At 46.1% G+C, this 11,244-nt stretch overlaps 1 protein-coding gene across 4 annotated transcripts; it reads right to left on the bottom strand.

The window, feature by feature from the left end:
• Positions 1-1,538: 1,538 nt before the first annotated feature.
• Positions 1,539-7,057, bottom strand: LOC122939031 (golgin subfamily A member 6-like protein 22). Of its 4 annotated transcripts, XM_044294959.1 has the most exons (10): positions 6,130-7,057; positions 5,999-6,026; positions 4,319-5,004; positions 3,682-3,720; positions 3,268-3,315; positions 2,926-3,108; positions 2,770-2,814; positions 2,548-2,604; positions 2,258-2,293; positions 1,539-1,903 (listed from the first exon to the last, which is right to left on the bottom strand). In XM_044294959.1, the coding sequence occupies exons 3-10, from the start codon at positions 4,945-4,947 to the stop codon at positions 1,855-1,857; spliced, it is 1,086 nt and encodes a 361-aa protein (XP_044150894.1). In that variant the 5' UTR covers positions 4,948-5,004; positions 5,999-6,026; positions 6,130-7,057; the 3' UTR covers positions 1,539-1,854. The 4 variants fall into 4 exon arrangements, with proteins under 4 accessions (XP_044150894.1, XP_044150892.1, XP_044150895.1 ...); XM_044294957.1 differs by having other exon boundaries at positions 5,999-7,057; XM_044294960.1 differs by having other exon boundaries at positions 2,258-2,290; positions 5,999-7,057.
• Positions 7,058-11,244: the final 4,187 nt, after the last annotated feature.

The following is an 11,244-nucleotide window of genomic DNA, read 5'->3' as shown; positions in this document are numbered from 1 at the left end:
GAATAATGAGAGTGATGGGGGGGGGAATAATGAGAGTGATGGGGGGGGAATAATGAGAGTGATGGGGGGGGGAATAATGAGAGTGATGGGGGGAGGGAATAATGAGAGTGATGGGGGGGGGGGAATAATGAGATGATGGGGGGGGTAATGAGAGTGATGGGGGGTAATGAGAGTGATGGGGGGGGGGAATAATGAGAGTGATGGGGGGGGAAAATGAGAGTGATGGGGGGGGGAATAATGAGAGTGATGGGGGGGGGAATAATGAGAGTGATGGGGGGGAATAATGAGAGTGATGGGGGGGGGAATAATAGAGTGATGGGGGGGGGAATAATGAGAGTGATGGGGGGGGAATAATGAGAGTGATGGGGGGGGGGTGGAATAATGAGAGTGACAAGGAGAGGGGGGGGAATAATGAGAGTGACAAGGGAGAGGGGGGATAATGAGAGTGACAAGGGAAGGGGGGGGGGGGGGGGAGAGAGTGACAATGGAGTCCCCAGAGCCAGACTGCAGCCAGAGTCCAGATCATCTTATTGTCCTGGTGGTAAGTAGACAATGCAATATGTTATATATTTAATTGTTAGTTATTAATACTACATTGGAAACAAATTTTCTCAGCTGGACACCGGCCGACACTGCGCATGCGCTGGGAGCCTCACCAGCGGTTAGGGTAGGGAAAAGGCACTGGCCCGTACGTAATTTTTCCCTTCCCTAACCGCTGGTGGGCTCCCGGTGCATGCGCAGTGTCGGCCGGTTGTTCAGCTGAGAACATCCATCCGATCACTGCGCCTGCGCATTGGCCCATAGTTTTTCCCCTACCCTAACCGCCGGCAAGGCTCCTGGCGCATGCACTCTCTACTGTGAAATTTCCCTAACCTGTCGGCGCTGCACACCTCCTCACGTCATGTCCGGTGCGACCGGAAGTGACGAGGGTAGGGAAATCTCACGAACTAGGGAAGTATAACATTACACCGGCCTTTGGGGTGTGAGGGCTGGTAACTACTTGGTTGGATAGTCAGCCAGCCTATGCCATGATGCCAGCAACAAGCAGTGTTTTTTTTTTTTTTGGGGGGGGGGGGGGGGGGGGCGCCACAAGGTTAGCTCGCACAGGGCGCCTGAACACCTAAGGCCGGCCCTGGGTGTTGCAACAGGACAACGACCCAAAGCATAGAAGTAAAGATTAGCAGTAACTGTGCCAGTCAGAGGGTTCTGCAACTGGGTGACTGGTTTATAAAGTTGACTAGATTTAGTAAGGGCCGCTAATAATTTACCCGTCTTATTGCGCCAACAATAGAATTTAATTTATGACATCTGCCTCTGACAATGAGACTATATGTAAAAGAGTCCAGAAGATGTTCAGCCATGAAGTATTCTTGTGGTATTTCTGTAGAAAGGGATAAGACAAGCGCACCTCGGGCCTGTAACCAGGAGTTATGTATTTCATCAAACCCTTTCTCCTTCTTTCTAAACGAGAGATAATGGACTGTTATACTTTTTATCCTTTATTTTTTATTTTTGTTTTTCTCCATTTATTAGATTTCTATATTCTATCTTTTATTACATGTATTTCTTCTTATATCTATGTCCGGGCAGCAGGTTGTATGTCCACATATAAAGGGGACTCAGGGCAGCCATCAGATAATGTCTGTGCACAGAGATGCAGGGAAGACATGGTTGGTGTGTCCTCTGCCTGCCCTCCAGCCGCCTCTATTGAAAGGATTTTCTTTGATGTCAGCAGTTTCCTCCAGTGCAGGACCCAGCACCATCTTCATATTCTTCTCCTCTTTGCTTAGATCTTCAGGTGAAGTTCATGGTGTTGCTGAGGACGCCATGAGGACCAGACATCTCATATTCCGCTTATTCGCCGGTGTCATCATAACTGCAGCAGCAGAAGAACCTGAGGCATCTGCAGGAGATAAGACCGGAGGGGGGTCATGAAAGTGGACAGGTCAAGTGGTGACAGTGGGGACTGATGAAGAGAGGGGTAGTAGGTCCTAGAGATACGAGCTGATTACGGTGAGTCCTGCTGCTGAGTCCCCCCACAATCAGCTGGTATCACTGGAGGAAACATTTAGGGAACTCTTCTGGGAAAGTCAAGTGTTCACCATAGGGAAGGAAATGTCCTCTATAGCGAGAGTGGCCCTCTGTGATGCCTCTCTGCTCTGGATGATAGAGAGGATGCTGATGGGGGCCCTCAAATATTTTCTGCATTTGCCCTCATAGAAGGAGTACAGGGGGTCATGTTAATTTGTGTACTTACCTTGTTAGTCTGTTCCTGCTGCTCTTTCTGATGCTGCTTGGAAAAGTAAGAATAGATTTTATAAAAAGATTCCCTGCATCGGCAAACACAGTGGGGTCCTAGTGCCCCAAAAACAATCTTGCCCCCTCCCTAGTTCATGAACGTTTAATGTATTAAATCAATTATTTCTGTGGCCAATAGGGGGAGCTCATTGCATGCTGATGTATCATAGAGTTCACTGTGTAAACCCCTATGCAGTGAGCTCCTTCAAGTGGCAGTTACAGGTAGACTGAAGGAAAATTATTACTTACCTGCTGCTCCTGTTTTGTCTTCTCAGAGAATTTGGTGTCCACCAACCGCGTCTTATCCTAAAGGAAAGATTAAAGTAGATAAGATCAGCTCCATGTGATGACAGGATCAGTCTATACAGTTCTGTACACGGAGACTGTCCTGTGGACACTAAATGAGGCAGAGCTCAAAGCAGGAAAGTATGTGACCACTAAAATTCAGTCTTACTTATTCTATAAACTTACTGGGTGGTCTCCTCAGTTGGTCGGGCCGGCATCACCTCCAATGGTCTATAATGAAAAAAACAGCTCTGACAACAATGTATGGGCTCTGATCACATAGTTATATTTACCTATATCTGGAAATATTATCAGCTCATTATATATAGACTCTGTACTCACCTTGCTGTGTTCTCAGCTTGTTCCTCCTCTACAGTCTCTTTCTCCTCTACTTCCTCCACTCGCACCTTTTCCTTTTCCATTTCCTCTCTAGCCTTTTCCTCTTTTACTTCCTCCTCTCCCGCCTTTTCCTCCTCCGCCACCTTCTTCTCCTCCTCTTCTTCCTCCAGTTCTATTTCCTCCTTGCTATTAGACATAGAACATACATTATATCTGGATAAACCTCAATGATCCTCAGTGTGATGCTCAATGGTCTGGTTTTAAGGTACAAAAAGTTTGTGCCCCCCCCCCCCTTCCTCAGGCTCCAGCATTGCCAGTTCCTCCCTGCCCGGTTTATACACTTACATAGTGTCCATCTTAAAGGGTGGCTCTAGTTTCTTCACTGTTCGTATCCTATAAGAGAAAACAGCTCTGGTTACTGGAACTACCCAATATACACCCCAAATATAAGATATGGCAAGACTGGTGTCTCCAGTGATCATTATCACATTTACTAGTAATAATTAATATCCATGACATCACAACATAATTAACCCCTTGCATCTGGAATGTTTTATGACGAGAATGTCGTCTATATAGCGAGTCTCTCAGATAAATATACTGATATTAAATTCAGAAGCTTTCCTTCTACCTTCCTATAGAGGACACAGGAGAATTGTCCTTTCTAGAAATATACTGTCACATATGGTGGGGGACAACTCATCCATCACCTTGTAAGGCAGACGCCTGTATCGCCCTATTATTCTATGATATAATCACCTTACTGGCAGCTCGGAGCCCTCCACCGTCCACCACCACCTGTTAGGGAAATACAACGAGATTATATCTACAGGTTAGGAATATTCTCATTCACAGACATGATACAATATGACATCATTAGAGATTTCCATAGTAACAGCCAATCAGATCTCTGTGTTCATTTTCCCGCATTTTTATGTATGAGGCCTGATGACTGTATGAAATGTTTTGTGGTTGCCTGATGTGTGTTTTCTGTGCACTCTGTGTCCTTTCCACTATGGACGTCTCATATATGAAGGTGGAGCTGTGGATGAAGAATACTTTGATCTATTAATATTCAGATCTAGAGATAGATATATTATTGATTATATATGACCTCTTGACCTTGGGGTGCTTTACCTATAGGTAGAATGTGGGGTGATGTTCAGGACAATACATGTTGCATGTTGTGGATCAGAAATTCTTCTACACAGTGTATAAAATTTATCAAACTACTGCAAGATCAGATTGTAGCTCTGAAGGCCAGTTGGAAAATGTAAAATGTGACCTGATTAGCTGCTATGGAGAACTGCTCCACAGGGTCTTTGCCATATTCTTGATTAATAAATTCAATCACTGTCCTAAATCAATATACAGAACTTTACATTGATGTACTTACATGATAGCCTGATATTTTTCCTCCTCACTTTCTTCTTCTGACTCTTCCTCTTCCACCACCGCACCTTCATTCTCCTCCTCAGTATTGTTGACTTCCACCATCACTTCCAGTACTTCTTCTTCCATGATGTTCTTCTCCTCTACCTCATTGATTATATTGTCCTCGACTTTGCCCTGCTTTTCGATGTTTATCTCCTCCTCAATCTTAATCTCTTCCTCCTCCCTGATCATAACCTTCTCTACCTCCTCGATCTTATTCTCCATATTTTCGATCTCCTCCACCTCCTTGATCTTAATCTCCTCCACCTCCACAATCTTAATCTCCACTTCCTTGATCTTAATCACCTCCACCTCCTCGATCTTAACTTCCTCTGCCTCTATGATCTTAATCTCCTCCGCCTCCTCAATCTTAATCTCCTCCACGACCTCCCTGATGTTTATCTGCTCCAACTCCTCCTCAGTGTTAATCTCCTTCAACTCCTCGATGTTAATCTCCTCTATCTCATCCTCCCTGGTTATATCCTCCAAAATGTTAATCTTCTCATTTTCCTTCTTGATGTTACCATACTCCACCTCCTCATCGATCTTAATCTTCTCCATCTCCTTCTCCTCAATCTTAATCTCCTCCATCTCCTTCTCCTCAATTTTAACCTCCTCCTTTTTCTCTCCTCTTTGACTTCCTCCAACCTAAGAGTAGATAAGACAGTGAGAGTCCAGGACATGCTCTATGTGCTCTATAGATATAGAAGTGATGAACAGTCGTATAGAAATTAGTAATGGATAAGCCCCAATTACCATATCTATCCTCAACTTGTACCCATACCTCAGGACCTGATCCTATGACGTAAAATTTCTATCAATGTTTATGTCTTATCTAAACTTCAAGACCTATTGTCAAATCTTCACTTATTGGTCCCTGAATTTTATCCCATATCTGACATCAAAACACTAACCGATAGCAGCCATTGAGAATCTCCCCAGCACTCAAAACCCTGAGGACCCACTTACGGTTACCAATACCCAAAAAGTACTAGGGGATACAGAAACAATAAGCACATTGATGTCACAGAACAGAGACTCTGTATAGGTGAAAACATAATGAAGTTCAGGCACAGGAATGATGTACACAGCAGAGATGACCATGGGGCATCTATAATAACACTGAGGATGGGGCCACATGCTATTTTCCGCACCCCCTTCCATCCTCTATAGTCATCATTAACTGCACCTTATATCTCACTGAAAATGGGCCTCCGGTTGTTTGACCACCTAGCAACTGAAATGTCTGCAAATCCAGCAGTTATATTCCTGATCCACATATCAAAACACAGAATGTCCCTTCCAAATCTCCTACTTCCATAACATAGCAGCTGGCAGCCGCCACTAGGGGGAGCTCAGTGCATACGGATTTATAAAACAACAATCAAACATCATGTGAGCTGAATACAGTGAGCTCCCCCTAGTGACCACTGCAGGAAAAAACACAACAGAAAGAAGAAAAAGCAAATGCATATAGCAGCCCCTGTCCCATAGCAGTCACCAAGTCTCCCTCTGCGGTAGGTACCCCACTGTCACCCGCATCCCTTCTACTGGGTCCATCTGTGAAGCTTCTACATGCGGTTATACTCAGGTGCTGAGAGTAATCAGACATATTGTACACTTACAGGAAAGATGTACTTACCTGACTCTACGCAATTCACCAACCAAAGCTGCAGAAGAGAAAAAGGAAAGAGGCGGCCATTACTGAAGAGGAGGAGACATAATAGAAAAAGATGACAGACACAACAGGAGCTGAGGACACAGCAGACTTACCTCCAGCACCAACTACAACCCTCAGGGGAGTGTCCGCTCTGCAGCCCCTTATATAATGTGTGTGATGTCATAATGTGCAGGGGAGGAGCCAACAGCACAACATTCCATAACATCATAAAGAGGCCGGAGGAGGTAGCCAATCAGAATGTGCGGGGAGGAGCCAAAAGCACAGTATTCTGTGACATCATAAAGAGGCCGGAGGATGCATCCAATCAGAATGTGTGGGGAGGAGCCAACAGCACAGTATTCCGTGACATCATAAAGTGGCCGGAGGAGGCAGCCAATCAGGTGCATTCTATATTGAATGTATGTAAATTTCCCACCTTAGCCCTGTACAATGGATGACAGTATATATATATTGTATATCTAGGTGGTATATAGACAGGACATTATAGACAATTCTACTGTATAATAGACGCTTGTTTCAGGACCTGCTGCTATTTCTCCTAAAACTTTTTTGTCTTTGTTGTTTTTTTCCCAATAAACTTTATTCATTTCTCCACAGATACAATACACTGGGGCCTATAGGCACATAACCATAGCGTCCCATAAGTGGGTCTTTCCCATGCATGATGGGAGTTATTCCCCAGCAGCGGGATATTAGTGGTATAGCCCTCCGCCCCTGAGCCGGCGCCATCCCCGCTCCATATATTATCATTGTATCTATTGCTCTCGACATTGATACAATTTTCTCCTGATTCGTTATTTTGTGTCACTGACACCTGAACCAGTGATGTGTAACCTGCTGTTCTCCAGCTGATGTGTAACTACAACTCCCAGCATGCCATGGAAAATGCAGACTGTCAGCCTATCCTGGGACTTGTAGCTCCACAACAGCTGTACATTGCACATCTGTAATGTTAACAAAGGGTTAATGTACCATGCAAGCAGCAGCTATGGGGTCAGTGATGGGGCCATGGGATCTTGAATGTGGGGTGGCAGGGTACAGTCAGGTTCTGCTCCATGTCTTGCTGCTGCTGTTGGTGGGTGGTTTCTTCAGTAGGTGGGTGAAGAAAACTGCTCATTAGTAGAGTTGAGCGGACACCTGGATGTTCGGGTTCGACAGGTTTGGCCGAATTTCAGGTTCTGAACCTGAACTTGACCCCGAACCTTATTGAAGTCAATGGGGACCCAAACTTTTGAGCCCTAAAATGGCTGTAAAAATGTAATGGAAAGGGCTAGAGGGCTGCAAATGTCATCAAAATGTGGTTAAGAGCAGGGCAAGTGCTCTGCAAACAAATGTGGATAGGGAAATGACTTAAAATAACATAAAATATGTAAAAATAAAAAATAATAATCTTGATCTAGGAGGACCAGGTCCATATGGAGTAGGAGGTTGAGGAGGCGGTGGATGTGGCGGTGTAGGTGGAAGTGGCGGTGGAGGAGGAGGAGGTAGCCTACACTGCTTTTTGGTTTAAAATTTATTTTTATTTTTTAAATTAGGGTACACCCCAAAACATTGGGAAATATAACCCTCCAGTCGTGCTAAACACACGTTCAGACAATACACTGGCTGCAGGGCAGGCCAGCACCTCCAAGGCGTAAAGGGCAAGCTAAGGCCATGTGCCCAATTCGGAGACCCAGAAGTTGCAGGGGCCGACCTCTGTCAGTTAGTTCGTGTAGGCGTATGCACACTTACTGCCCCACCATGTCACACGTCCCCGTGATGTTCACGATCCAATTTGATATCTGCTCTATCAACTTTCGATGTTCTTTTATGCGCCTACCATGGTGATCACGGGTGGCGGGGAATCAGGGTTCCAGGCTGGAGAGGGAGCGTGAGAAAAAGAGACCAAATTTAAGGGAGGTAAATTTATGAAAAAAAATTGGGATCGGGCAGAAATGTGGGAAAAGCTATTGAGGCGCAAATGTGGGACAAATTACAGAAGCCCAAATGTTGGCCAAAAGAGTCAAGCGGAAATGTGGGACAAAGTATTGAAGCTTAAATGTGGTACAACTTGTATAAGTTCAAGCATTGAATGAAAGGAGGTGGCGCGCATCAATTAAAGAAGCATTTCAGAAATGTTATTCTGTCACCTATGCAGAGCAGGGGTTAATTCACATCTAAAATTGTGTAATGTCAACCCAAAAATGTAACAGAAAAATTACAGAAATTAATTAACCCGTCTACTTGGTAGAGCAGGGGTCTATGACAGAAAACAATTGTTTATTGTCACCCGAAAATGTAAAATAAAAATTATTGAAATTTATTAAGCTGTCAACTAGGTAGAGGAGGGGTATATTACACCCAAAAATTGGTGAATTTGACCCTAAAATGTAACTGACAATTGTTATTTTTTTTTTTACCGGTCTAATAGGTATAGCAGTGGTACATCACACCAAAAAATTGCTGAATTTCACCAGAAAGTGTAACTGGCAATTTTTTTTTTTTATTTTTTTACCGGTCTACTAGGTATAGCAGTGGTACTTCACACCCAAAAATTGGTGAAATTCACCCGAAAATGTAAATGACAATTTTTTTTTTTAACCGGCCTACTAGGTATAGCAGTGGAACTTTACACCCAAAAATTGGTGAATTTTACCCGAAAATGTAAATGATAATTTTCTTTTTTTAAACCTGTCTACTTTGTATAGCAGTGGTACTATACACCCAAAAATTGCTGAATTTCACCAGAAAATGTAACTGACAAATTAGTGAAATGATATAAAATAAAATACGTACAAAAAATAAATAAAAAAATTTGATTTATGAGGTGGAGTTCCATATGGAGTAGGAGTTTGAGGAGGTGGTGGACGTAGAGGTGTAGGTGGAAGCGGCGGTGGAGGAGGATGAGGTAGCCAACACAGGTTTTTGGTTTTAATTTTATTTTTTTAAATTAGGGTACACTCTAAAAGAGTGTGAAATATCCAAAATACAAGAATAAGCAATTGCGCTGCAGTATAACAATGGCTGCTTAGTGCCGGTATACATGTCTATTCTGCACAAGGTACGGACAAGTCCTGAGGGATCCAGGCCTGGTTCATTTTAATAAACGTGAGCTTGTCCGCATTGGCTGTAGACAGGCGGCTGCGCTTGTCTGTGATGACGCCCCCTGCCGTGCTGAATACACGTTCAGATAATACACTGGCTGCAGGGCAGGCCAGCACCTCCAAGGCGTAAAGGGCAAGCTCAGGCCATGTGCCCAATTTGGAGACCCAGAAGTTGAAGGGGGCAGACCCGTCATTCAGTACGTGTAGGCGTGTGCACACATACTGCTCCACCATCTTGGTGAAATGCTGCCTCCTGCTAAGACGTTCCATATCAGCTGGTGGTGCTGGTTGTTGTAGCGTGCTGACAAAGCTTATGCACATTTCGGCCATGCTAACCCTGCCTTCTGAGGTGCTGGCGGTGCCCCAGCTGCGTAGGCGACCTCTTCGTCCTCCTCTGCCTTTGCCTTGTGCTTCAACTGTGCCCCCGCTGTCAGGTGGGAATGCCACCAGCAGCGCGTCTACCAGCAGGCGCTTGTACTCGAGCATCTTACGATCACGCTCCAGTGACCGAATTAAGGACGGTACGTTGTCCTTGTAACGGGGATCCAGCAGCGTGGCCACCCAGTAATCAGCACAAGTTAGAATGTGGGCAACTCGGCGGTCGTTGCGGAGACACTGCAGCATGTAGTCGCTCATGTGTGCCAGGCTGCCCAGAGGCAACGAAAAGCTGTCCTCTGTGGGAGGTGTATTGTCCGTGTCCTCTGTATCCCCCCAGCCACACACCAGTGATGGCCATGAGCTGGTCTGGGTGACACCCTGCTGTGAACATGGTTCCTCCTCCTCCATCTCCTCCTCCTCATCCTCCATCTCGTCATCCTCCAAAACTGTGCCCTGGCTGGACAATTGTGTACCTGGCGTTTGTGGGTGCAGGAACCCACCCTCAGAGCCACTTGGGAATGACTGGCCCTAAACCCTACGAAATGACCCCTCTTCCTCCTCCTCCTCCTGTGCCACATCCTCTTCCATCATCGCCAGCAGTGTTTTTTCAAGGAGGCATAGAAGTAGGATAGTAACGCTGAGAACAGCGTTATCGGCACTGGCCATGTTGGTGGAGTACTCGAAACAGCACAACAGGGCACACAGGTCTCGCATGGAGGCCCAGTCATTGGTGGTGAAGTGGTGCTGTTCCGCAGTGCGACTGACCCGTGCGTGCTGCAGCTGAAACTCCACTATCGGCCTGCTGCTGCTCGAACAGTCTGTCCAGCATGTGCAAGGTGGAGTTCCACCTGGTGGGCACGTCGCATATGAGGCGGTGAGCGGGAGGGCCGAAGTTACGCTAAAGCGCTGACAGGCGAGCAGCAGCAGGGTGAGAACGCCAAAAGTGCACACAGACGGCCCACACTTTATGCAGCAGCTCTGACATATCGGGGTGATTTTTAAGGAATCTCTTCACTACCAAATTCAGCAGATGCGCCAGGCAAGGGATGTGCGCCAAACCGGCTAGTCCCAGAGCTGCAACGAGATTTCGCCCATTATCACACACCACCAGGCCGGGCTTGAGGCTGACTGGCACAAACCACTCATCGATCTGTTGTTCAAGGCCCACCCACAGCTCCTGCGCAGTGTGGTGTTTGTCCCCCAAACAGATACGTTTTAAAACTGCCTGCTGTCGTTTACCCCTGGCTGTGCTGAAGTTGGTGGTGAAGGTGTTACGCTGACCGGATGAGGAGCTGGTAGAAGATGAGGAAGCGGAGTCGGAGGAGGAAGCAACAGGAGGCAAACTGAAGCGCCCCCTGCAATCCTCGGTGGTGGAAGGACATGCGCCAAACTGCTATCCGCCTCAGGCCCAGCCGCCATTGCATTTACCCAGTGTGCTGTTATGGAGATATAACGGCCCTGACCGTGCTTACTGGTCCACGTATCCGTAGTCAGGTGCACCTTGCAACAGATGGCGTTGCGCAGTGCACACCTGATTTTGTCCCCTACTTGGTTGTGCAGGGAAGGGATGGCTCGCCTTGAAAAGTAGTGGCGGCTGGGCACGATGTACTGTGGGACAGCCGCTGCCATAAGGCTTTTAAAACTATCCATCTCCACCAGACGTAATGACAGCCTTTCAAAGGCCAGTAATTTAGAAATGCTGACATTCAGGGCTAGGGATCGCGGGTGGGTAGGGGGGGTACTTCT

Source organism: Bufo gargarizans, chromosome 5 (assembly GCF_014858855.1).
Source record: "Bufo gargarizans isolate SCDJY-AF-19 chromosome 5, ASM1485885v1, whole genome shotgun sequence".
NCBI classification, from domain to species: Eukaryota; Metazoa; Chordata; class Amphibia; order Anura; family Bufonidae; genus Bufo; species Bufo gargarizans.
Note: the sequence above shows the minus strand (reverse complement) of the source record. Positions and strands in the feature narration are given on the sequence as shown.